A 24,152-nucleotide genomic window follows, 5' to 3' on the forward strand; every position below is an offset into this window, starting at 1 on the left:
TTAGAAAATAAAGTACTGCTCAGTGCAACTGAAAAGAACACTATCAACACACTGTACTTTGCCTTGCTCTAGAAAACAGTAGATAAGTTATACTTTTTTTAAACAAGAAATTCAAACATAGGATTCAAATTATACTAAGAAGAGCAATTAAGATTGCATATGCCAGATTTGTATGTGAAACCTCAACTTGATTTAGATGCCTATTATGGTTGTATGAATTTAGTCACAGGACTTGTTACTGTTCAATCTTTGCAGCCCTCAGATTTCCTGTCTGTAGATTGGGAATGATTGTTATCTACTTTGTGGCTTGAAACGGTGGAAGAAACCATGATGAAGTGTTTGGTATGGGGTCTGGTCCTTAGCAAAGTGTCAGTGAAGATGAGCCATCATTGTTACTTGGGTTTTTTGTTTGTTTGTTTTGTTATTTTGTTATTTGTTTGAGATGGGGTTTCGCTATGTAACCCTGGCTGCTCTAGAACTCACTACAGTTTGAGGAAGGCTGGCAGAGATTCACCTCGAGTGCTGGGATAAAGGCATGTGCTGCCATACCCAACTATTTGCGATCTTATTTGTTTGGGAGCGCATCTTAGAGGGTAGGGAGATTGAGACTAGATCTTACTGTGTAGCCCTAGCTGTTCTGGAACTTGGCTATGTAGACCAGGCTGACTTCACACTCAGAGATCTGCCTACTTGCTTCTGCCTCCTGAGTGATGGGGTTAAAGGTGTGTACCACCACTCCAGTTTCCTATTTATCTGAGTGACATTTATAGGACAATCTATGCTTCAACCCTTTAGTACAGTTCTTCATGTTATAATGGCCCCCAACCATAAAATTATTTTGTTGCTACTTCATAACTGTAATTTTTCTATTGTTATAAGTCATAAGGTAAATATCTAATATGCAGGATATCTGATATGCGACCCCTGTGAAAGGGTCTTTCGATCCCCAAAGAGCTTGTGACCCACATGTTGAGAACTGCTGGTATAGCAGAGGGGCCTAATGGATTCTCCCAGACAAGGGTTAGGACCCAGCTTTCTCACTGTGTGATCTTGGCCTCCTTTCTGTCCTTCATGCCTCATGTTTGGCAGGCCTGTAGTAACTGTGCAGGCTTATTTGTGGGTTGGGACAATACATTTGAAAGGTCTACCCTTATTGCTTGGCACGTTGAGAGATTTCAGTAAACACTAGTTGAGTATGAAACATCCATTTGCAAAGAATGCCTGTTGAAGGCTAGTTCCCACTCTCCTCTGGCAGCTTTGCTCTACTTTTATTTGGTTTGTGGCTTTCAGAAATAGTTTACAGATATTTTTGGCTTCTAGTAAGCAGTGTGTTTCTCTTCTGTTTCATGTTTTGGAAAATTGACCATTTGCTAGCTTGCATAATAAGCTCTTTTTAAATCCTTTAGGTTAATTAGTGGACTATTTAGAATGTAGCCCAGGAAAAGAGTTTGGTACCTGTCAAAAAATTGAGTTAGGATTCCTTGCTGTAGCCTAGAGTAGGAGCCACTCTTTCAACCGAGATTTGCCAAAATGAAATTCTATGACAAGGGGGACTTACGAAGAAGAAATATGTAATATAGATATTGTTGCTTCCAACAGTTGTTCAGGAACACCTCATTGTGGTGCTGGTGGGGACTTCACCCCAGAGCTTCTGGCTTAAGTTGGGATTGGCAGTAAATCTAGGAATCCTCACTTTAATAAACTTTTCTAAGAATTCCTCACCCATGGTCAAGAATCAGTGGTTTACTGCATTGGATTAGTTGGGTCACACTCCACATCCACTTAGAACCTCACAATGCTGAGTGTGTTAATTTGTGCTGAAGCAAGACATGTGTATACACTAGAAGACCACCCACAGTGTCTTCTAGATCCATAGTTTCGCTGCAGCCATTCTAACAGGCTCTTCCCAGATGACCCAGTGCTGCTCAGCAAGATCTGATGAGTTCCTGTGCTGTGATGCCTGACTCTGGTTTGGAGTGAAAACCTTAAGTGTTGCTTCCTATCTTCCCAGAAATCACAGTTTATTGGGCATTGTTTTTCCCTTAACTTCTTTTATTTCTCTTCCTTATTCGTTTCAGGCTCTGATTGTGTTAAATTTTAATTAATTTATCACAGTGCATACATTTTACTTTAAAAACTATTAAACCATACCTTAGTCAGTCACATAGGTTCAATGTAATTTTCATGTTAGTAGGCCACAGAGGACAACCAAGACCTATATGGCACAGTTAACCTATACAATAACATTTTACTTGCTTTATATATTGTCACTAATAGATTTATTGAGGCATACTCTAGATACAGTAGATCTCGCATATTTAAAGTGTACATCGTGGTATGGCAGATATGTGTAGCCACCCACTTACAAGAACATGAGTTCAGTCAGCCAGAGAGTAAATGCCGTCACCACACTTAGAAGTCTTCTCCCATCTCTCCCTCCATCCTAGTCTCTACATTTCTGGGAATTTTATACTTTTTGACTAAGTTACTTTCATTTTCTACAAGTTTATGTGAATGGACACAGACAGTACAAATAGCTATTTTCTCTCAGAATAATTACTTTGAGATTCACTTGTGTTGTTGTATATTTCTACTAATTCTTACTGCTGAACAATATTTCATTTTATGTATATATCACAACTTGATTATCCTTTCAACTGTTGATGGACATTTGAATTGTTTCCAGATTGGGTTTAGTACAAACACACACTTCATGTACAAATTTTCCCTGCTTCCTCCCCTAGCATCCTCTCTCTCTCTCTCTCTCTCTCTCTCTCTCTCCTCTCTCTCTCCTCTCGCGTGTGTGTGTGTGTGTGTGTGTGTGTGTGTGTGTGTGTGTGTGTGTGGTGCGTGTGTTAAAGTACCTAGGGATAGAATGGCTATATCATGGCAGGTGAAAGTTTTCATACCGTTTTATATTTCTACCTGCAATGGAAATGCTTCCAAACTCCCCCACATCTTCACCAGCATTTGATATGGTTAGTCTTTTTAATTAAAGCCATTCAGACAGCTAGATGGTATTAATAGCAGTGTGGTTTTGTTTAGAATTCTCGGCTGTTAAGCATTTTTCTTTTATATATTTGTCACCATGCACTGTCTTTGGTGGGTTTCTGTTTATTTTTGCCCCTCGAGAAGGGGAGAATTGTTTTCTCACTTTTGAATTCTGTAAATTCTTTGTATATTCTGGGTACAAGTTGTTTATATTTTGAAGATATTTTCCAGAGTCTGTGGTCTCTCTCTAATCATCTTAACCATAATTTGGAGGAGAACAGTTGCTCTTGGGCTTGATGAGCTCCAGTATAGCAATATTTTCTTTTATAGATCAGGATTTGGGCATTATGTCTCAGAAACCTTTGCCTGACTTAAGAGCTCAAAGATTGCCCCCTATTACTCCCCACGGGGATTTTTGGCTTTACATTTAAGTGCAAACTCTTTGAGTTAATTCTTGTCTTTGTTATGAGGTGAAGGTCGGCATTCTTTCTTGTTAATATGAATAGCAGTAGTTGTCACCCCTTCTTGAAAAGATGCTCTCCTCCACTGGATTACCCCATGTCGATCTCAAGCATGAGTGTCCGTATTTGTTTAGCTCTTTCTAGACTGTCTTGTTTCACTGATCTGTGTTTCCATTCACCAACACCACATGATTTTGATGGCAACAGCTTTATAAAAACAGGAGAAAGTACTCAACAACCTAGCACTCATGCTGTAAAGGCAGAGATAGTCTATGGGAAAGAGAGGCAGGGAGTGTAGTGGTTTGGATAAGATAGCCCCAATAAGCTCATCTATTTGAATGCTTCATTACCAGGGCATGGAATTGTTTGAAAGGATGAGAAAGATTTGGGTACAGCTTTGTTGGAGGAAATGTGCTTTAAGACTTTAAGTTTTCAAAAGCCCATGCCAGACTCAGTATCTTTCTCTCTCCTCCTGCTGCTTGTTGAACAAATTGTGGCTCTCAGCTACTGCTGCAATGCCATGTGTACCACCATACTCCCTACCATGAGGATCACGGACTAAGTCGCCGAAACTGTAAGCTATCTTCAGTTAAATTCCTTTATAAGAGTTGCCTTGGATAGTGTCTCTCCACAGTGGTAGAACACTGACTAAGACAAGGAGGAAGCCAGGAAAGTTTGGGAAAGAGAATCAGGTAGAAGGAGACCTGTGACATGCTCGGCTGGGAGGAACATGTATCACAGTGAGAACCACACTCCAGTGGCTTTTGGGGTATCTTCTTGTTTTCTCTCGGAAATGACATCAGTTGCAGATGTCACAGAACCTTATCAAGAACGTGAAAATCAAGTTGTGACTATTCACACTAATAGTGAGCAAGCAGAGGATGCTCACAGGCAAACCACATGATCACATGATCCCCAAGCTCCTTTTAGTTTGTTTTTATTCATTCATCTATTCTTTTCAAAGTTTGTTGATTACTTGGGAAATCCCACCGATTCTTCTAGATCGAACATATTACTTAAAAGTAGATTTGATTATGGCTTCTGTTAGGATTGCTCCAGGGAGAGGAGCCTATTGATATATCACAAAACATCTGCAATAGTCTGAAACAGGAAGCTTAGTTGAAGTTCCATTTTACTTTAGCAAAAACCTTCAGAAAGCAAACAGTACTCAGGTTAAAGATAGGATTAACTTCTCCTTATGCAGCTAAATACATAAGCAGTACATGTAAATATTTAATAAGTGAATATGAAAGGCCTCTTATAAACACAGAGTCAATAAACATCTTCAACAAAGTACAGGAAGACAGTTTGCATTTTGCTTGATATAATGTATTTTTTTCATTCAGTTAGATTAACAAACCATGATTTCATCATTAGTCAACAAGATAGTAGGGAGACCATCAAAGCTGACTACAGGAAAGTCCTGATTGATCTGTGCCAAGCCAATGTTTGTAGCTAGCAGCTGTGTTACCACGGATGCTAATTCACACAGTGGGGTTCTCCTTTCATTTCCCAAGTTGGGTGACTGTCCTGTTATATGATGCAAGCCCATTGCTGCTGCTGGAGTGGTGAATTAGGTCAGCTCTTTCCCCTCTCAGGACTTAACCCTCATAGGCAGTTTGTGGTCCTGGACAGTTTCAGCCTTTTTTTTTTTTTCTTAAAACAAAACAAAACAGCAGAAAGGCCTTTCCCTAAGGTTGTGCAAAATCCCATATCAAGTCAAGACATTTTTAATGAAAAAAAGTCATCAGTTTGAGATGACAAAACACTCAACTGTATAGGTTTTTAGCTTTCTTTTCTTTTTTAAAATTCTTAAATCATGAATATCAGAGAATAAGTCATGAAAGCAAAGACCAAGAGGGCATGTGCTTCTGTCTCTTCTGGCTAGGTGCTCTGGTTTCCTCTCTAATTTGCTAAAGCAAGGGTTCTCAGCAGTTCTCCCTCTCTGGGCTGAGGCTGAATGGCCAAGTCCTAAGAAGCCTGTCCCTTTAGCTCAGATAGTTAGTGGGACATGCATCTTTCTATGTAAGTAAATCACACTTCTTGCTATCAAAGTCAAGTAACAAATCACATCTTGAGGTTTTTCTTATTATCTGAAATAAAGAGGTTTAATGGAACAAAAAGGTGATGAAGTGAAGCAGACAGCTGATTTAAACTAGGTTGGTCATACAATCCTGTGGATAATTGTCAGAAGAACCCTAGTCACGGCACATCTAGAGACAAGGAGCCACCACGGAGAGAGACCTGGGAAAAGCTCAAAGCTCCCTGTGGGCATTCTAGGTCCAGTCCAGGCTCTGCCACTCCACGGGGACTAGTCACTAAGTCATTCTTAAATATCTTTGAGTCCTACAAAGTCCCATAAAGTGGAGTGCTAACTCTTGCCTCTCACAATTGCTGTGAAGATTAAAATAATGTGTGTGAAAACAAACAGCATAGAAGAGGCACTCAATCAACAGCAGCATTAGAACGGAGCTGTGATGACCGGTGACAGTGTCCTTCAGAATGGGTTTTGGTTTGTTTTGTGTTTGACTCCCTCCCCTAAGTTCTTTTACAGTTCTGGGAATTGAATCTGGGGCTTTGCCAACGTTAGGTAAGCACCCTGGCACTGAGATACGTCCTCAGCCGTCTCCCATGGTTCTTAGTGATAGTAGTACATTTGAACACTCTTGGAAACGTTTGCAAAGAAGCCACAGCTGTGTGCCCTCAAGCCCAAGTTGTATATACTCTAGAGGTAGAGCCAAGACACAGAAAGGGCTGTGAGTGCCTGAACTTCCTAGGTACAGTCAGTCTTCCAGCTGTGCATCCTTCCCTGCATGAGAGGTGAAGCTAGAAGATCAGGTAGAGGGGAGCTCAAGACCCTGCTTGCTGAAAACTCAACCTGGGGTGGGCTTTCTACAGTTTTTCACCTCTGTTGCCCTCACTTCCAGAGGCTTCACAGGCATTGCGGGGTCTCACTGACTGAGCAAATGTGCCTGAAAATTACACACAAATCAGAGAGAGCTCCTGCAATGACAACTTGAGTCTTGTGAGAAAGACAGACAGACTAGCTGGTAAGCTAGTACAGGGTGAATGTTATGGGTAAAGCTTGGTGGGATGGGAAGAGAAGGTGCCAAGCTCAGTGGGGAGGGTGGGAAAGGAAGCGAGGGACTCAAGGTGTCCAGAGGGAGGTCAGTGGTGGGAACTTTCTCGAGTAAGCCAAGGGAGGAAAGCCTTGCCTACAGATGAAGTGGTTCTCCTTAAAGATCCAGAGGCGCTTCCAGGAAGAGCGTGTGGTTTCTGTGGGGTCCCAGTGGTAGATGGGTAGTAGAGAGGATCGTGGGAACAAAGGCCAGAGGCATATTCATGTTGTATTGATTTCCATAATCTGCATTTCACAGATAGTGTTTTGAAATTGTGTTACCACTGAAAAGCTGCTTTGGTTCTGTTTCTTTCTGGTGAAAACTGAACAGACTAATTTGGTTTGTTCCTTGGTATTTCAGAAGGACAAGAAATGCACACTATGTGTATTTTGTATTTTGTTTCCTAAGGCTGCACTCCCTGCAGAGACTCCGGCTCTCTCTGTGTTCCCCACGCAGGCATGGTGGTGATGCACCACCATGTGCATGCAAAATGCACACTATGTGTATTTTGTTGTTTTGTTTTGTTTGTTTGTTGCCATTCCCATTTCCATGTAAGCTAGAACCAGGAGGTACAACCCTGAAAATTTAGAAGGAAGAGGGAAGAGTCAGAGTCAGTGTATGTGGGGTTTAGTTTAAAAATGAACATATACTAGAGAAAGTCAACTTCTTCAGAAAGGGGACTGAGCTCTTTTGTGCAGGTATGTTTTCTGTTTCTTAGAAAGCACCTTAATTAAGGTCATTAATTCGTGGAAATTTTTAATCAACTTCAGAAACTGTAGAGAGCAAATACCTTGTATGAAAATGGCCTTTAAAAGCCTTTTGTGGGCTTTTTTTTTTTTTTTTTTTGGTCCTGGATAACAAATTATTTCCTTTGTGAAGAACCAAATTACCTTCCCCTCACTGTGGCATTGCTGTGCACAGGATCCTGGAGCACTGCGGCTCTTGTAGGGATACTCCTAATATCAATCTTGAAGTCTATTCAAACAAGCATGGGAGGCAGAGTTGGTCTGTGCCAACATTCCTGCTGAGAATTAGCCCAGTTTCACATGTGTGTGTGTGGGAACCCCTACTCACCACCATGCCTGCGTGGGGAACACAGAGAGAGCCGGAGTCTCTGCAGGGAGTGCAGCCTTAGGAAACAGTGTGATAGGGACTCTATCGCTTACTCTTTCATAAGGAGCCTTGTGTGGGGAAACTCAAAACAGGCCAGCTTTTCTACTGTCCTCAGCAGCTGTGGTGCTCTTGGGAAAAGCTACTTCTGCTCCTTATGGCAAGAAAAACAGTCTCTGCTGAATACAGGCCCAGGAGTCCCTCCCATCTGTCCTCTGAAACTCCAGTTAACCAGTGCTAAGGGATGAATTTGCTGCTCGGGTTGAGCTTTCATTCTGCAGGTGAAGAAGCTGGAACCAGAGGAGGTAAAGGGGCAGTTCCAAACTGAAGTTTTGTTAGGAGCAAACTCACTTTATAGTACCCAGGATTTTTTTTTCCTTTCTTTTATTTTAAGGCAGTCTCATCATATAACTGTAGCTGGCCTGGAACTAGCTTTGTAGACAAGACTGCCTTAAACTCACAGAAATCTGTCTGACTCTGCTTCCTGAATGCAGACCGTAAAGGTGTAGGGCACCACGCCCGGCAAGCCTAAGACTTCTAGTCCTTAGGAACCAAACAATTCCATAAACCTACGTATGGTTATACTTACCAAGCACATCGTCCCAGAGGTGTGATGGGAGTGATAAGAGTGTTCTGTGAAACCTTTTCAGATTGCAAAAGATGATGGAATGAAAAGCCAGGCCCTTATGGTCTCTATTTATGCCATATACAAGATTTAGTTTCCCAAGCTGTCTGATTTTTCTCTTTTCATCTATACATTGCCTATTTCATTCCAATTGTCATGGCTTTCAAAGTTTGCCCGTTATCTTGATCCTTAAGCCTCCTCTATGTACCAGACACTTCCCACCTTCTGGACATGTAGGAAGGGGTATGGAACATACTCGTAGGGAACTACACCCGGAGCCTCCCACCTAAGAAGGGTAGTCAACCCCAGGGGTTTGTTTTCTGTTTTCAATCACTTTTTCTTAGACTTTCTAATCCCATAGGTTTTGATCTGACACCTTTCCAAGGAATTGTGTATGTAATACCTTAGCTTGGTTTTCATCAGGAACCTCTGCCAAAGGGAAGATAAATCACAGTGCAGACTTGACAGTGTTTGCCACCTACATTGGGCATGGTGGGGCATATATGGCACTGCAGAGAAGTCTTTGCTGGACAGAGCCTTTATATCCTGCTGCCATCAATGAGTGGGTGTAGGCCATCCCCAGAGTGCCCATCCAAGCTTGGGCACACTGAGGGGTCTGGTTGCTTCTGTCTTTCTTCTGAAGGAATCCTTGGCCCGTGAGGTAACATGTTCTTTCTTGAGTAGAGCACTTCCCTATGTCCATTTAACACATCCAATTTCATCATTGACTGATATCTACTTAGTGTCAATTTTTTTTCTTTAAACACTTTAATTCTAGACAAATAGGCTTTTACGGTAACACACTGGTTAGGAACAGACTCTCAGCTATCTAGAACACTTTAACTGTAGCCCAAAGCAGAGGCAAAGGTGTAAGACTTGGTAATTTTGGAGATAAATGAACAGGGTTGTGGTTGTTGTTGTTGTTTTGTGTTGATATGGTGACTTGCAGGTGGGGTCAGCCCCTTCCCCAAGCCCAAAGCTAGAGTCCCAAGGACTCTAGGTGCCACAATGTGTTGGTGAAACTTTCAGTCACATGTTGCTTGCCATTTATCTCCAACAAATCTTCTGGCCTGTGTCTTCCATGATGACAGGAAAGCATCATTTCCATCCTCAACAGGTGTGTTCAACTGCATCCCAGCTGCCTATGTTTCATCCTCCCAAGTTCACCACAAAAGTTGTCCCCTTGGGATTATTTTGCCTTTGGGATCAATTAACCTCCATGTCCTATTGTTTCCTGGAGGTGGCTTTGACCACTGACTGCAGCAGTGCAAGATCTGACAGCCCTCTGCATTCCCTTCCTTTCAGGTTGGAAAGCTGATTCAAGAAGCAGCCGGGAGAAGTAACTTGAAGAGAGTAACCCTGGAGCTCGGAGGGAAAAGCCCTAATATTATTTTTGCCGATGCTGATTGTAAGTGACCCACAGATCTCTCACATGTGTCAGAGTGCTGCCTCTTCCGTATATCCACTCTTGATGGAATATCAAGTGTCAGACCTTTGAAGTAAAGGACATCACAATTCTCTGAGGAGATCATTTAATATGGGAGAAAGAACACCTAGCCAACCACCGAACAGTTTAGGACCATTGTGACTTTCTGGTGTTGTAGAATGGGGTTGAAAAGGTGAAGGTTTGGTCATTAATACATGATGGAAAGAGCAACAATCTAAGACTCTGGCACCTCAAATATAGTCTCTGCTTAGATTCAAGAAACCTGAAACTTTTCATCTGGGTCTAGTGGTTGGTCAATCATCAAATAATAAATGCTGCTTCCAGAATACTGGCTACATTTCCCAAACCCACATCAACTTCCCTAGTTATTCATGTTAACCCCTTTCCCTTGCCCCCAAGGCTTTGGGTGGGACAAACTTTACCAGAAGCATAGATTGGTAACCTAAGAAACCCTTCCAGGAAGAGAACACCTAGTCTGTATGCTCTTATCCTGAAAAACTCTCCAGAAAGAAATTCCAAAATCTCCTTCAGTCATTCCCTTTCCTCTTCACACCTTCCAGGCAGCACTCTTTCTCAGTTCTCCAGTTGGAGAAGTCAGGAAAGAGAAAGTGCTTTGGTTGAACCACATCCCACTTGGGCATTGCAGAGTTCACCTTAGCTTCCTTGTCGAGATTAGAGATCTTGGGGCTGAAGAGATATCACTTGCTGCTCTTCAGTGGACCTGAGTTCCATTCCTAGCATCCATGTCAGGTGGCTTATAGCTGACTGTAACTCAAGCTCAGGGCACCTGCACACATGTGCACATACTTCCATGTAGAGAGAAAACACCTGCACATAATGAAAAATAATAAAAATAAATCTCAAAAAAGTCCAATCTTGTGCCTCTTCCTCTTGAGGAGCAGGCAGTCTGGTGTCACACCACTGACTCAATCAGTCATCTAGCAACCACCATGCAGATTTATCAATATTACCTTGACGTGTAAGACATCAGGGGTGGGAGAATTATCACACTGCTGTTAAACAATTCCAGATAGAGAGGAGATGTAGTATCTGCAAAGAGTCACTGTTGTTACAGTTTACTCACCAAATTGATAATTAAACGTACAAGATCCAGTTGATAGGAGTCCTAAGTGGGCAGCCATAGGCCAAACACATAGGATGTATGTTTACTTTTCCTACCATTACACTTAATCTTAAAAAGTCACATTAAAACTCTGACTTCTGATTTTCCTTAAAACTGGAAAGGTTTGGTAAGCTCTGGGCTTACATTCATGTATGCTAACAGTCAACTGTGGTGGCTTCTGTTAGTCTCCATTGCATTTCTTAGTCACCTGGAAGAGTCACAGTTACTCTGGGTCTTCTGTGTAGTGAAGTTTAAATCTCCTGTTATGAGTGATGAGGGCTTGTCCTTCTCTTTGCAGAAACAAGAAAGAGATAAGGTTATCCAAGTTCACATAGCAAGTGTTGTCTGTATTCTCAGTCCAGAGCTACTCGTTGGCATAGGCTGTGATGAGCAGGGTACTATACCTGGGCCTTTGGAGAGTGGGAAGGAAGGTGTCTCCCCAGACAGGCCACAAGCAAGACTGTGTTGAGAATACAGATGCTTCCTCTTGTAGTGGACTACGCGGTGGAGCAGGCTCACCAGGGTGTGTTCTTCAACCAAGGCCAGTGCTGCACCGCAGGGTCTCGAATCTTTGTGGAAGAGTCCATCTATGAGGAGTTTGTGAAAAGAAGTGTGGAAAGGGCCAAAAGGCGCATTGTGGGGAGCCCCTTTGACCCCACCACTGAGCAGGGTCCTCAGGTAAGAAACCATAAGCCTTACCCTTGTGTCAATTAATCTAGGCTGGCACAGATCCTGGTGCTAATGGGACTTAACAAAACAACCTCTTCCACTTTCAGCTGCCTCCTTATTCCTATACCTTATCTTCATGGTTGAAAATATAGGCATTGAGGTATTGCCTCTCTTTACATTACTGAATATAACCTATGAAGAACTTCAGGAGGATTTCTGGGCATGGCAGGGTGGATCTTGGTAATGTAGCCCCACCCCAGGCCTCCTGGCCACTTCAGGTCAGGAGAGTCTGATCTTCTTGGCAGACTTTGTTCCCCTTTACCAGCTACCAGCAGTTCTTTTCCCTGCAACAGTCTGTGACATGCAAGAATGAAAGGTCAGCTGAATTTCTCTTTGACTGCGTAGTTATTGCTTACTCTCATGGTGCTATACTCATAGTGCAATGGAGAGGTCACAGAAGGGCCTCCTGAGCAGCCAGGCTTAATCTAATCAGGGCCAGAATTTGCAAGGGTTGTCTGAACTGGCTCTTGTCTGCATCACTAAGCATGGGTTTTCTAGTAAGGGAAACCATCTCTCAGTTTGGGGACCTCTGGTGAGAAGGTTGATGTTCTAGCTAAGAAAACCTAGGTGAATATAACTTCTTATGTCATTCGCCATAATGACTGAATGACAACTTTGGTGTTGGCTTCTGTTTTCAATCGGAATCTTTCCCTTGGGGAGTTTAGTTCACCTCTCTAAAGGCATGGCAGATATACATTTAGATACTCCTTTAAGATAAACCTAATATTATCTTAAGGTGACACTACTGAAAAAGGCTCCGTGTAACCCACTGTTTTCATTTTTTTAATGTCAGTATATGACTTGCTTAATTACTCATCTGGACAGAAGTAATCATTCTTTATAGAAACTGTGAATAATCATTAAGGCAGGCCTCTAGCATTTTGATAAGTTCTAAAATAATCTTGACCTAGTATTTCAGGTTAGGCAGTCATTAGAGTTCCTTGGATTCCTCCATCTGTTAGGTGCACCCATAAAAATGTTTCCATTTTTTCATCATTCAAAATTTAGTAGGTAGTATCAATTTTATATGATTTGACTAGATACAGTGACATTTGGGGAAGAAAATCACACAGGAGGGGTTCATGAAAACTTGTGTGTTGCTATTTTCATGGAAGGCCTTCTGAGAGTCATTGAGTGATTTCTTCTGCAGATTGATAAGAAACAATACAACAAGATCCTGGAGCTCATCCAGAGTGGTGTGGCTGAGGGTGCCAAGCTGGAGTGTGGAGGCAAAGGACTGGGAAGGAAGGGCTTCTTCATTGAGCCTACTGTGTTCTCCAACGTCACTGATGACATGCGGATTGCCAAGGAGGAGGTATCACTGCATTCTTAAAATATCCCCATCTTTTCTAGGATTCCTAGAGTGTTTGGACAATAACCAAGTTTTAACACTTTTCATCTTTACATACACTGTTTTGTTGCAGATCTTTGGTCCTGTTCAGGAAATTCTGAGGTTTAAGACTATGGATGAAGTTATAGAAAGAGCCAATAACTCAGACTTTGGACTTGTAGCAGCTGTCTTCACTAATGACATCAACAAGGCTCTCATGGTGTCATCTGCAATGCAAGCTGGAACTGTTTGGTAAGACATATCCATTCACGGTGATATAAGGAGGCCTGTGGTAGTTCACAGCTCATTACTATCATGAAATAACTAACTTTATTTCAAAGAGTTTTGTTTAGCTCACAGTGGAGGCTATACATCCAGTGAACATGGTCAGACTCTTACAAGACCTTTACCTGTTACCTCATGGCAGATGGTGGATAACTTTAGAGTGGCTTGCTTTTAGAGTTCTTGCAGGAACTTCCTTAATGCCTTGCTTCTGGGGTAGCTCCCCCAGTGATGAAGGAGCCCCAACCAGGCTCCACCTTTAACAATTTCTCCTCATCCTCTAACATTCTCTAACCACCCCAGGGACCAATCCGTCAACAAGTGAACCCTTGAGGGACAAATAACATCCAAACTGTGGCAGGGTATTATAATTCTCAAGAGCCAGGGTAACAAATCCCTCTGCAAGGATGGGAAAGACAGAAGGCAGCCAGATCTCAATCTGAGAAAACACTCTTACCAACTAGACCAGAAAATCAAAGTCATTTTGAAGTTTTCACTTTGAAATAAAATTTTCTCAAAGAAATGCACCAATTGGATTATTGCATTCCTATTAACAATGTTATTTTCTTCTTTCAGGATCAATTGTTACAATGCCTTAAATGCTCAGAGCCCCTTTGGGGGATTCAAGATGTCTGGAAATGGCAGAGAAATGTAAGTGTCAGAGATTCTGGTGTCTACAAAGATGGAATGTGTCAGCACAGAGGGATGCTCACAAAACAGTTCGCTTCGCCTTCACACCTCCATTCATAAGCTTTGCTGTGCTGTTGTTTGAGATAGGATCTCCCTCTGCAGCCTAGAATTACCTGCATCTTTGTAGTGTCTGCTGACCTCACATTTACAGTAATCCTCCTGCCTTTGCCTCCTGAGTGCTGAGATTATGGGTGTGAACCACGGCACCCAGCTTAATCTAACATTTTACTGAGTACAAGCTCATATAAGCTGAGTATTACATGGCATTAAAGTGAGCAAGATGCAGCTCCCTCATCCCCAGAGTGGACGGAGAAAATGGATCCATTATTTAGCTTCATCTTGTAAGTCCAGAGGAAAAGCTCTGTGTTGTCTGCTAAGGGCAGAAAAGACCCCACAGAGAACATACCATTTTGCAACACCACTGTAGTTTTCAGGCCTGGCATTCACCAGCTGCCAAGCCAAGGACAACATCCTGCCACAGGAACATTGCAGTCTGCTTCCACAGCTTCAGAAAGCTTGTGCTGCTGCTCTGAAGCCCGAGGCTTTATGGAAAGCCTTGATGGCTTGTTTACTGTCATTCTCCAGAACATACCTCCTGAGCTCCAAGCTCCACAGCTGTGGTGCATTCCCATGACGCCTGTGGCTTCCAGGGGCTAACTGCTGCTTGCCATTCCTCTTGTGCCCATCCAGGTCTCTTGCCTGTACCACCTGCTCAGCCCCTATAAGTCCTTTAAAGTTGTGACTGTGGGGTTACGACATGGGGTCAGGGAGAGGACTGGCTGAAAATATAAATTGAACATATCTCAAAGCCTTTCAGGGAAATTACTTGGGAACTGGGGAGCTATCCGTTTTTAAGGCTAAGAGGGCTAGCATATAAGGAATGTCTTGGCAGAGGCTGGTGGAGAAGATGAGTAGAAGAATGTTGCATTAACAGTAGCAGGTGTTATTTTAGTTACTGGGGCCACTACAACACAACCTTCTTCTGGCAATGTAGACATTAGGAACTTACTGCTCATGGTTCTTGGAACTATGTCCAAGGTCAAGGTGCTGGTAGATATGGTGTCTGGGAGGGGTTCATTTCTCACAGATGGCACTTACCATGTCCTCATGAAGTTCTGAGGAAAGGAAGTGTGCTGGAAGCTTTCCTAGAAGGGCTCTGATCCCATTTGTTAGGGTGGAGCCCTCATGACTTAATCAGTTCCCAATGGCTCCACTTGTAAATACTATCACATTGTGCAATAGGTTCCAACATACACATTTTGGGGTGACACAAACATCCGAACCTCAGCAGTTGCCCTCAGCTAAGCATCTGTTGTGTATCTGGCTTTGTGCTAACTCCTTCCCTCACATTATCCCATTTGAGTTTTGCAGTTTTATAGATATACTTCCCTTTACACCCAGGAGACCTAGCTAAGGGATAGGGTGATCACCTAGCTTGTCCCAGTCTCACAGCTAGTGTCAGGTTTGACATTCTAACCAGATAGCCATATGGAAGCTTGAGGGCCAAGCACAAGGACTCTTCTGGAGCAGTCTTCAAAACCAACAGAGTTGTCCTGAGCTGCTGATGACCTGTCGAAACAGCAAGTTGCTTCTGAAGTACAGCAGTTTTCCTACCTCCCAGCCAGTGGCACCAGCTCTTCTGCTGTCCTGTGCACCTGTGCCCCTGCGCCCTACACTTGTCTCCCAGCAGAACTGTGACTCACCTAGAATCCTGTTCTCACAGGGGCTCATACTCCATCAGTTGCCCAAAACCTTCCTGCACATAGGACCTCTTCTTGGCTCACATATGGCCTTAACTCTCTACCATTCTTGAGGCTACATTCCACTTGCTGGCTCATTTCCTGCCTCTGTGTTCTGAAGTGTTGGGACAGTCACTGGTCCTGGGAACACTGTTCTCATCCAGTGTTTTGCTACAGATCATTAACATGGTGAATCACCAGTATAAAATAAACTTGTAATAAATGGCCTCTGGGTAATGGGGCCCAGTCCCAGGCTACCCCTGCCCCTCATCAGGAACAGACCCTTCTGGGATTTAGACTTTTGATGCTATGTAGGTCTGGTCTCTTCCCAGAAGAAATGTCCCTTTGCTAGAAGGCTGGTTGGAAGACAGATTGGCTCTGTCAAATCATATATAACAATGGCCAAGCAAACCCACAAAGCAGCATCTGTCTCCTTACAGACATGTTGGTGATGTGGCCTTCCCACTGCAGTTAAAATATAATGAGGGGTGGTGCTCTTTGATGAGACTGGTTGCATCTTACCTAAGTCAAGGTTTCCCAATCTTTTTCCATTTGTGACCCCTTATTGCCTGAGAAATTTTTATTAAACCCTGGATATGTAGGTATGCAAAATAGTTATACAATCTAAACATTTCCTGATAATCATGAAGAAACTTCTCATAAAACAATTATTTGAAGTATCTTTATTTTACTGTTTGTTAAAGACTAATGAGATTTTGCCTGTTTATGAGATGGATGTACTTGTTTAGTTTTTACATAAAGAACTAAACTTGCTGGGTATTTGATGCTGTAGAACAAAGAGCATCTTCAACATTTTCCAAAGCTGAGAACACTGCTTCATATAAGCATGGACTGCCAAGAAGCAAAAGCATGTTTAGAGTCACTTCAGAACGGCTGCAAATTCTATCCCAATCCAAAGTCAAAATTCATTTAACAAATTTTTATCAAACTCAGATAGAAATTTTTAAAATCAAGCATTCTAACAATACAATCCAAAGATGGATTCATTTGCTACTTATAGGCTGAGGGAGGGTGATAGGAAAATACTAAATTTATTTATTTTCCATAAAATTATGTTTCTGTAAGGAACCTTGTATGCCCAATAAAAATGGAATTCATAATAGAATTTCCTGCCTCATAGCAAACAGTAGTCTGGAATCTGAGCTGAGGTATAGATAGCATGATGGCATGCTTGGTGCTAAGTGTGTGTTGCACGGTCAAAACCAAGCAGGCACATATGAAGCCACAAAATACAATGGGCAAGCACAGCCTGGAAAGCCTCAGATGCTACATATTTGATTTTGAATTGAACTTTTGGCCATTGAGTATTCAGAAACCCCTTGCAATTGGCAACCTTTTGATGACCCTATTCATGACACAAGCCCTTACAGGCCACAGTTAAGAAGAGATGTAAATGACCTGGTTCTTGGTCTCTACTTACTCCCAAAGCATGTTTTCTCTTTCTTAATGACATAGAGTAATAGGAAATGCTTTAAATAGATGAACCTGCTTGCCTTCTATCTAGTCTGATGGTATCCAGAAAATACATGTAACCTTCCCTCTGGGAAGAATTGTTTGCCCCACTTCCAAGTCTTCATGCCCACCCCCAGGTGGAGCAGAAAAGAGAAGCTGTAAGGAAGACTGACTACCTAGCCTCAGTTTCTCTGAACTGTAAGAGGTCTGTTTTCTGCAGGTTATACCCTTCCCCACCAGAGGTTAGAGGGGTGCTTCTCAGTGTTGCCTGCTCAAAAAATCCCATCCGTTTTCTGTCCTTTTGCTCCTGCCCTATCACAGGCCCAAGAGATAAAAGGTGGGGAAACACAAGCTAAATATCACACTGAACCAAAGGGGTAAAAAGAACTGTGAGCTACAGTGGGGATTAGGACTTCAAGAATGGTGGGATGCTGAGCAGCTTCTCAAATGATGTACACATATGAGTACGCACAAATGCATGCACATGCCCAAATACATAGCATATATGTGCACAGAAGTCATCTGTGATCTGAGGGGTTGGGATTGCTAAATATGCTTGTCTGGGGACCCACTCTCTGAGACTCTGAGTAGATCTGGGCTGCGGCCCAGGATCTTCATATCATAATAAGTTTCTGGAGTGGTGCTGGTGCAGGTGGTATGGGCACCTCATGCAGAAAATTTCTGCAGCAAGCCAAAAAGAAAGTAGGGGAAATACACACTCTAAACAGAAATCCAAGGGTTCCTAAGATGGTTTGCTGGGTGCCACCAAAATCTAGTATTTTTCCTTATCTCTGGGTACTCCCCCTTGCTTCATATCAGAGACTAACCTAGTCTGCTGAGAAGCAGGCGTGAGGACTTCTCAGGGTCTCTGCCCCCGAGGGGCAGTGTACAGTGGTGATGGTGGCCACTCAGATATGGGGGTGCTTCAGTAAGACCGGGTCTGGCTCTTGAGCAGCGGTGAGGCTCTTCCTTGGTAACTGTGGGTCTAGATGTGTCACAGACTGTAACTGTATTGAACGGATTTGGACAGTATTCTCAAAGACTGGACAGAATGACTCACTCTACCCTTCTCTATGCCTCCCCAGGCCTCCAGCAGCAGAAACTTCAGTGTGGGGAGGGTAAAAACCCAGTGTGGTCATGTTCCTTGGATGATAACTGCATGCTGGGGCACAGAAACTGCCAAAGGGGAGGTGACTGGGCACCAAGAGGAAAGGGATAGCTCAACCAAGCCCTTCAGCCAGCTAGTGGAGTCATCCCTGTCCACTGACTCCACGATTCTGGTTCTGCTGCATGGTGCCTCCAATACACAACTCTGAGACCTCTCACTGGCCCTCTTGATACCCTGAGCACAAGGGAGTCCTTTTGACTGTAGGTTTGAATTCCCTCCTTTGCCTCTGAGAAGGCTGGGACTGGGCAAGGAGCTGCCAGCCAGTAAGGCCACTCACAGCATCAGACACACAAGCATGGTGGGAGCCAATGGGGGACACTTGAATGCAGCCTTATGTCATGTTTCTGATTCCATAGACAACCCCTCATACTTTTCACAGCTTGGAGACCAGAGTGGGAAGAAAGTGTACTTCAGGGTCTGCCCAAGAGCATGCATAAGGAAGTAGGAGGCAGTAGTAACTTGACTGCCATGTCCTGATGAGGAGATGCATTCAGAATTGCTCTAAGGCAGGGGGAAAAATCCAGAGAAAGCCATAATTAGCTGATAATAGACACTCAGGGCCTGGGCAGAGTTGGTAGGGGTGTGGTGTAATGAGGCCCAGTTCACTCTTCTTAAAGTAGAATGGCCCAGACAGTGATCGTGTGCTTGCAGACTTTTCTCGTTCCTGTTAGTATCCCAGGGGCCTTTGTCAACTTGGGTGTGATACCCAGAAGAGCTACTGGCAATGCTGTTGGAGCTGTGTGTAGGGCTGTGGGATCCCAAAAGAATAAGATGGGCCATTGCCCTAGGTCTGGCTTGTACAGTCCAGCTGTAGGAAGTGTACCGTTTATGGCTGACTGATGCAGAAGACAGTTTTCTCACTAGTCTGTTACATACAGACACAATTCTGAGTAGTCCATTCCCCGATGGAGACAGTGTGGCAACCGGGTAGAACTGAGGAAACAGCTGTAGAGCAAAAGCCTTCCTCTTCTCTCTTCTCTGCCTCTTCTCCTCTGTGTCCTTGATGTGCTGGGTGGTGCAGCCATCTCACAGTTTTAGGGAGATCAAACAGTAAGATGAATGAGGTCGGCTCCATGGGGACAGAAGTGCTCTAGCAGAAGTAACCTGGCAGACCCTTCGTCTGAGTCACACTCACCTGCAAAATACTTGGGCCACCACTAGTTGCTTGGCTTTGCTTTCCCTGAATCTCACAGTGACAACCCTGGCCCTGTTACCAGCCACAATTCCAGAAAGGAAGTAAGTAGGGATACTCGTGGGGAGAGTGCTCCCTAGCTGTCCCCTTAATTATTTCCTAAATCTTCTCACGAGCTTTGTGGGGCCATGAACAGTGCTGTCAGGACCAGACCATATTAAAGCTGGTGCAGGTGGTCTCTGTTTTCATACAGTAAGCCTTTGGTGATTCTGTCCATCTTCATTTAGGAAGTATAAGGAATCAGAAACAGGAATTTTGTATACTGGTAAGGGTTCTAGTCTAAGACTTCCTTCTGAGAGGTAGAGAGCATCCCTCTAGGTAGTCTGTCAGCATAGGGACATCAGAAGTCTGCAGCAGCTTGAGCAAGGTTCTGCAGGGTGGCACACCTATTCCTGAAGGACCAATACTCACAGAAAGTGGACATGTGGCCCAGGCATTGGCAGACAGTGGCCCTGACTTTCTGCTGCTGCAGTGCTCAGGTGTGAGCCATCCTGCCTTGGCCAGGCCTGGCTCTTAGGGTTCCTATCTATCCTGTGCTGTGAAAACAAGTGATCCTTTAAGAAAGGGCATTTGCCCATGAGAGGGCAATTCTCTGCTGAGGAGGGCTTTACTGTTTGTTCACTAGGAGCTTATGTGTAGAGCCCAGTGGCCTGCTGCTCATACATGGCAGCTTCACCTTCTAGAGGATGCCACCATAGCTCAGGTGTGATCTTTTGGGCCTTTGGTGTCTGAATTTGCCATTTGTATGTTTCAGGGGAGAGTTTGGCTTACGAGAGTACTCAGAAGTCAAGACCGTGACGGTGAAGATCCCGCAGAAGAACTCCTAAGAGGCCCAGGTGAAAATGAAGCACTGCTGACCCCCGCTTTCTCTGTGGGCCCAACTCTGAGGAGTGTAGAGTTGAGCCCAGCCCTTTGTTAAATATTGAATTGATGACATAGCAGGCAGGTCACTGCGCTTTTGACACAGGCCAGCAAGGAAGGGTTTATAGACACTCTGGAAGAAGTGGGGAGTGCTTGGCACAGCCAGTGTTGCTGTGTGGAGCATGGGATGAAGAAGGGAGCTGCCGTACTTGGTGCCATTGTCACAGAGCTTTCCTGGAGCAAAGGTGGCCTTGGCAGCACTGTCTATATTTCCCTCCTCCTAGTTCCTCCCCACTCCCCACTCCTCCCTCTTCCAAGGAGACCTCAGCTGAGCTCATTTAGGGCAGATGTTTGGGCCGGGAACAATTTTCCAAGGTTTTGCAGCCAAATTACCATTTCATGTTATCCATTTCTTCAAAGCAAAACATGAAATGGTTTTAGTTAGAGCCAGGGCAGACTAAAAATGCCAGGAGCTGGTACACTGCAGATGTTCTAAGTGGTAGGGATGTTGTATGTCCTTTTCTTACTTCCATAACTGACACAGCAAAAAGAAGATGCAGATGAGGTCAGAGGTCATCTTGTGTAGTTCACAGCTTCTGAGCTTTCTGCAGAAAGAGAGAATGTGCATGTGTGTATGTGTGTGGTGTGTGTGTGTGTGTGTGTGTGGAGAGCAGGAGTTTTCAACCTGTGCTGTGGGTCATGACCCCTTTGGCAGGGGATCTAATGACCCTTTCATAGAGGTTGCCTAAGACCACTGGGAAACACAGATATTTACATTATGATTCATAACAGTAGCAAAATTATAGATATGAAGTATCAATGAAAATAATTTTATGGTTAGGGTCACCGTATCATGAGAAACTGTATTAAAGGGTCAAAGCATTAGGAAGATTGTGAACCACTAGAGTAGATGGTGACGGAGGTCACTGGTCATCACATGTAAGTTCATAGTGCCTGAACTTACCTCATGGTTTGGAGATAGACTGTGTGTGTGTGTGTGTGTGTGTGTGTGTGTGTGTGTGTGTGTGTGTGTCTGTCTGTCTGTCTGTCTGTCTGTCTGTCTGTCTGTCCGTGTCTGTGTGTCTTTGTACGTGACTCTGTGTGAAATTCTTGGTTATTCTGGAATAGAGCAAGGATGACCATAGCGCTTGTTTTTATTGATGAATGGGGTATTTTCCGAAGCTGATCTTAAGACTAACTGAAACAGTCCAGGTAGACTCAGGTGATGCAGAGGCCTTGCAATGAACTGTTTCCCAGGCTGGCTGAGAAGTAAGTTATTGCTGGAGTCAGGACCACAGCCTCTTCTGCATCCCCATCCCCACTGTACCCGCACCTGCTATTCCAATGCCATGGCTATTTTGGACCACTGTGCCTCTGTCACCCACCTAGAGTCTGCTATCAATGCATTTGAAAAATGTGGTCCAGCTTGATGATTGCCTTCTCTATTTGCAGAGCACCAGTGTGCCAAGACTTCCACGTCCCACCAGGCCTCATCTGTCATGCCCTGTGACCCGCTCGTCCACACACTACTCTTGCCTCATAAGTGAGCTTCAGCCTGCAGGGGAGAGGTGTGAAGCAAGCCTGACTCTCCTTCCTCCCAACTTCACTGTTCCCTCTGCCTTCCAGTGAATCTCATTTGGTGTGGGCAGCACTGGCTTCCTTCCCTTCTCTCCCCAGCTGCCAAATCGAAGCCAGTCTCTAACCTGGGTGAACAACATTTATTTAAAAATGCCAAATATAACCTAGGTGTAGAATATGGGCATTTATCTATCACCTTCTCTATTTAACGGTTTTCTGCTTTCTAACCAAACCAGTTTTCAGTTTTCTATTTATAACCTGTCTGTCCACAGTAGTTTCAAGCAAGCTCTCCTTACTGTTATTGACAAACAACAATGTGCTCAGCAGACAGAGCCCTGACATGTGCTTTGAGTCTTTCCAGTGGGCGGCCCTGCTCTTCTTACAGTGTGCCCACGTGAACACACCATTAACCAGCTAGTTCTTTTCAAACCACAGTATAGAATGTGAAAATGAAGATTTATGACTTTTAATTTACTTCAAAAGAAACCTCTGTGCTAGCAATAAAGCATTTATATTGTGTACACCTCGGGACTGTTTGTGTTTGTGAGTCTGTCCCACTGAGTCCATTTTTGTCTTTACTTCTTAGCTGGGATTTTTGGCTGGATGTGCTCTTATGTGACTGAGCAGAAGTCTGAGAGGGTATTTTATAGAATACATTAAGGTTAAACAAACAAACACGTGCTCTGACACTACTTAAAACTTGTGTGTTTACAGTTTTCTGTGGCATATAAATATAGGCATATGTAAACTTCAGGTTTCAGGAACAAAGTTCAAAGGAATCTGTGACATGGAACTCACAAGCCCTGAGCTCACCATCAGGGCTCCTGCTGCTGGGTATTTCCCAGTAGCTACACTCTTACCAAAGGGGAATAAAATCAAAGGCTGGCGAGCTGAGTGGGGGTGGGGAGTACTTCAGTGGCTATAAGTAGGACTGCTCTGCTGACCAGAGCTTACTGACGTTCTCTGTACTCCCAGAGTCCACTTTTTTACTTACAGTAGGCTTGAATTTTTATTTCATTTGTCATTAGTGTGTGTGTGTGTGTGTGTGTGTGTGTGTGTGTTCACGTGTTCACACACATGCAGTATGAATAAGGTTAATATAAGAGAGCAGTCTTCGTAAAAGCAAAATGCTACAGAGACAGAGGTGAGGCAAGCCTGGTAAGACTAACAGATGGGTTGGCCAGGCGGGTCCAGCAGGCTGACAACAGGCACAGCCAGAGGCCCTGGAAGTGGGTTTGCTATAAAGTGACAGACAGCAGCAAAGGTCAGAGAAAGGGACAGTCTGACACAATACTGCTAGGGGTCATAAGAATGTCGAGGAAGGAAAAAAAGAAGCTACCAGCACTTGAATGAATTAAAAAAAAAAAAAAAGCATATATATAAGGAAGCTCGTTGTGCCTGTTGTCCTGCAAACCCCATGCCATAAAGTAACTCAGCCAACAGTGACTTTCCTTACCATCTCATGAGCCCCTTCCCAAGGTTGTACAGCTTTTCTAACTTTGCTCCATCTCAGCTTCTCAACTTTGTCCATAGCAGTAGCTGAGTGCCAGTGTGGTAGAGTGAATAGAACAGCACTATGTCAGAGGGGGTCAGAAGGCAAATAAGAAGGAACAAGAGAGATGGCTCACTGAAATGCTTGCCTTACAAGCATGAGGCCCCAAGTTCTTTAATGCACCATGTGTGGAAACAGGTAGTACCAGAAGTTGCCACTCTATATGGCCAAGAAGAAGGAACTGGGATAAATTCAGCATCGGTCTACAAGCTGGACACGTATCACTAGAATCTCAGAGGTGATTTCCTGGGGGCCCCTGAAATCTTGCCTTTGGCTACAGGTGTGGTGCGGCCTGGAGTACTAACCATCCAAGAGTGCTGGAGTTGGTCTGCTCCAAACACTGAATCTAAGATGACAGGTGTATCTCTAAACACTTTCTAAGGAGACCATGATGAAAAGAAATTAAGCCCGGTGATAACAAACAGATCTCTAATTTGACTTAAGACTCTCTTAACAAAAGGGAAACCATGTGTGGTACTAGAAATCTAAACAACTACCCAGGTCTAGTGAAGTCATGGATCTTGGAGCAGAACCTCCAACCACCAATTTTCAAAACCAACATAATCCCTAACTACATTCTATGTATTTGCCCTTACACCTGCAGATAAATGCCATCCTCACCCTTCATCAAGGAAACTGCAACAAAGACTATTATGGAAAACCACAACCAATAGAAATGCAA

The 24,152-nt window shown here is 43.7% G+C and overlaps 1 protein-coding gene across 3 annotated transcripts in view; it reads left to right on the top strand.

The window, feature by feature from the left end:
- Window positions 1-20,306, top strand: part of Aldh1a2 (aldehyde dehydrogenase 1 family member A2) — a 75,757-nt gene extending 55,451 nt beyond the window's left edge. For all 3 annotated transcript variants that reach the window (XM_035444456.1, XM_035444458.1, XM_035444457.1), the window contains 6 exons: window positions 9,612-9,714; window positions 11,370-11,554; window positions 12,756-12,920; window positions 13,030-13,187; window positions 13,794-13,868; window positions 20,234-20,306. In XM_035444456.1, coding sequence (XP_035300347.1) covers window positions 9,612-9,714; window positions 11,370-11,554; window positions 12,756-12,920; window positions 13,030-13,187; window positions 13,794-13,868; window positions 20,234-20,306 — 759 coding nt within the window. The remainder of the gene's footprint in view (window positions 1-9,611; window positions 9,715-11,369; window positions 11,555-12,755; window positions 12,921-13,029; window positions 13,188-13,793; window positions 13,869-20,233) is intronic.
- Window positions 20,307-24,152: the final 3,846 nt, after the last annotated feature.

This window comes from Cricetulus griseus, chromosome 4 (assembly GCF_003668045.3).
Source record: "Cricetulus griseus strain 17A/GY chromosome 4, alternate assembly CriGri-PICRH-1.0, whole genome shotgun sequence".
NCBI classification, from domain to species: domain Eukaryota; kingdom Metazoa; phylum Chordata; class Mammalia; order Rodentia; family Cricetidae; genus Cricetulus; species Cricetulus griseus.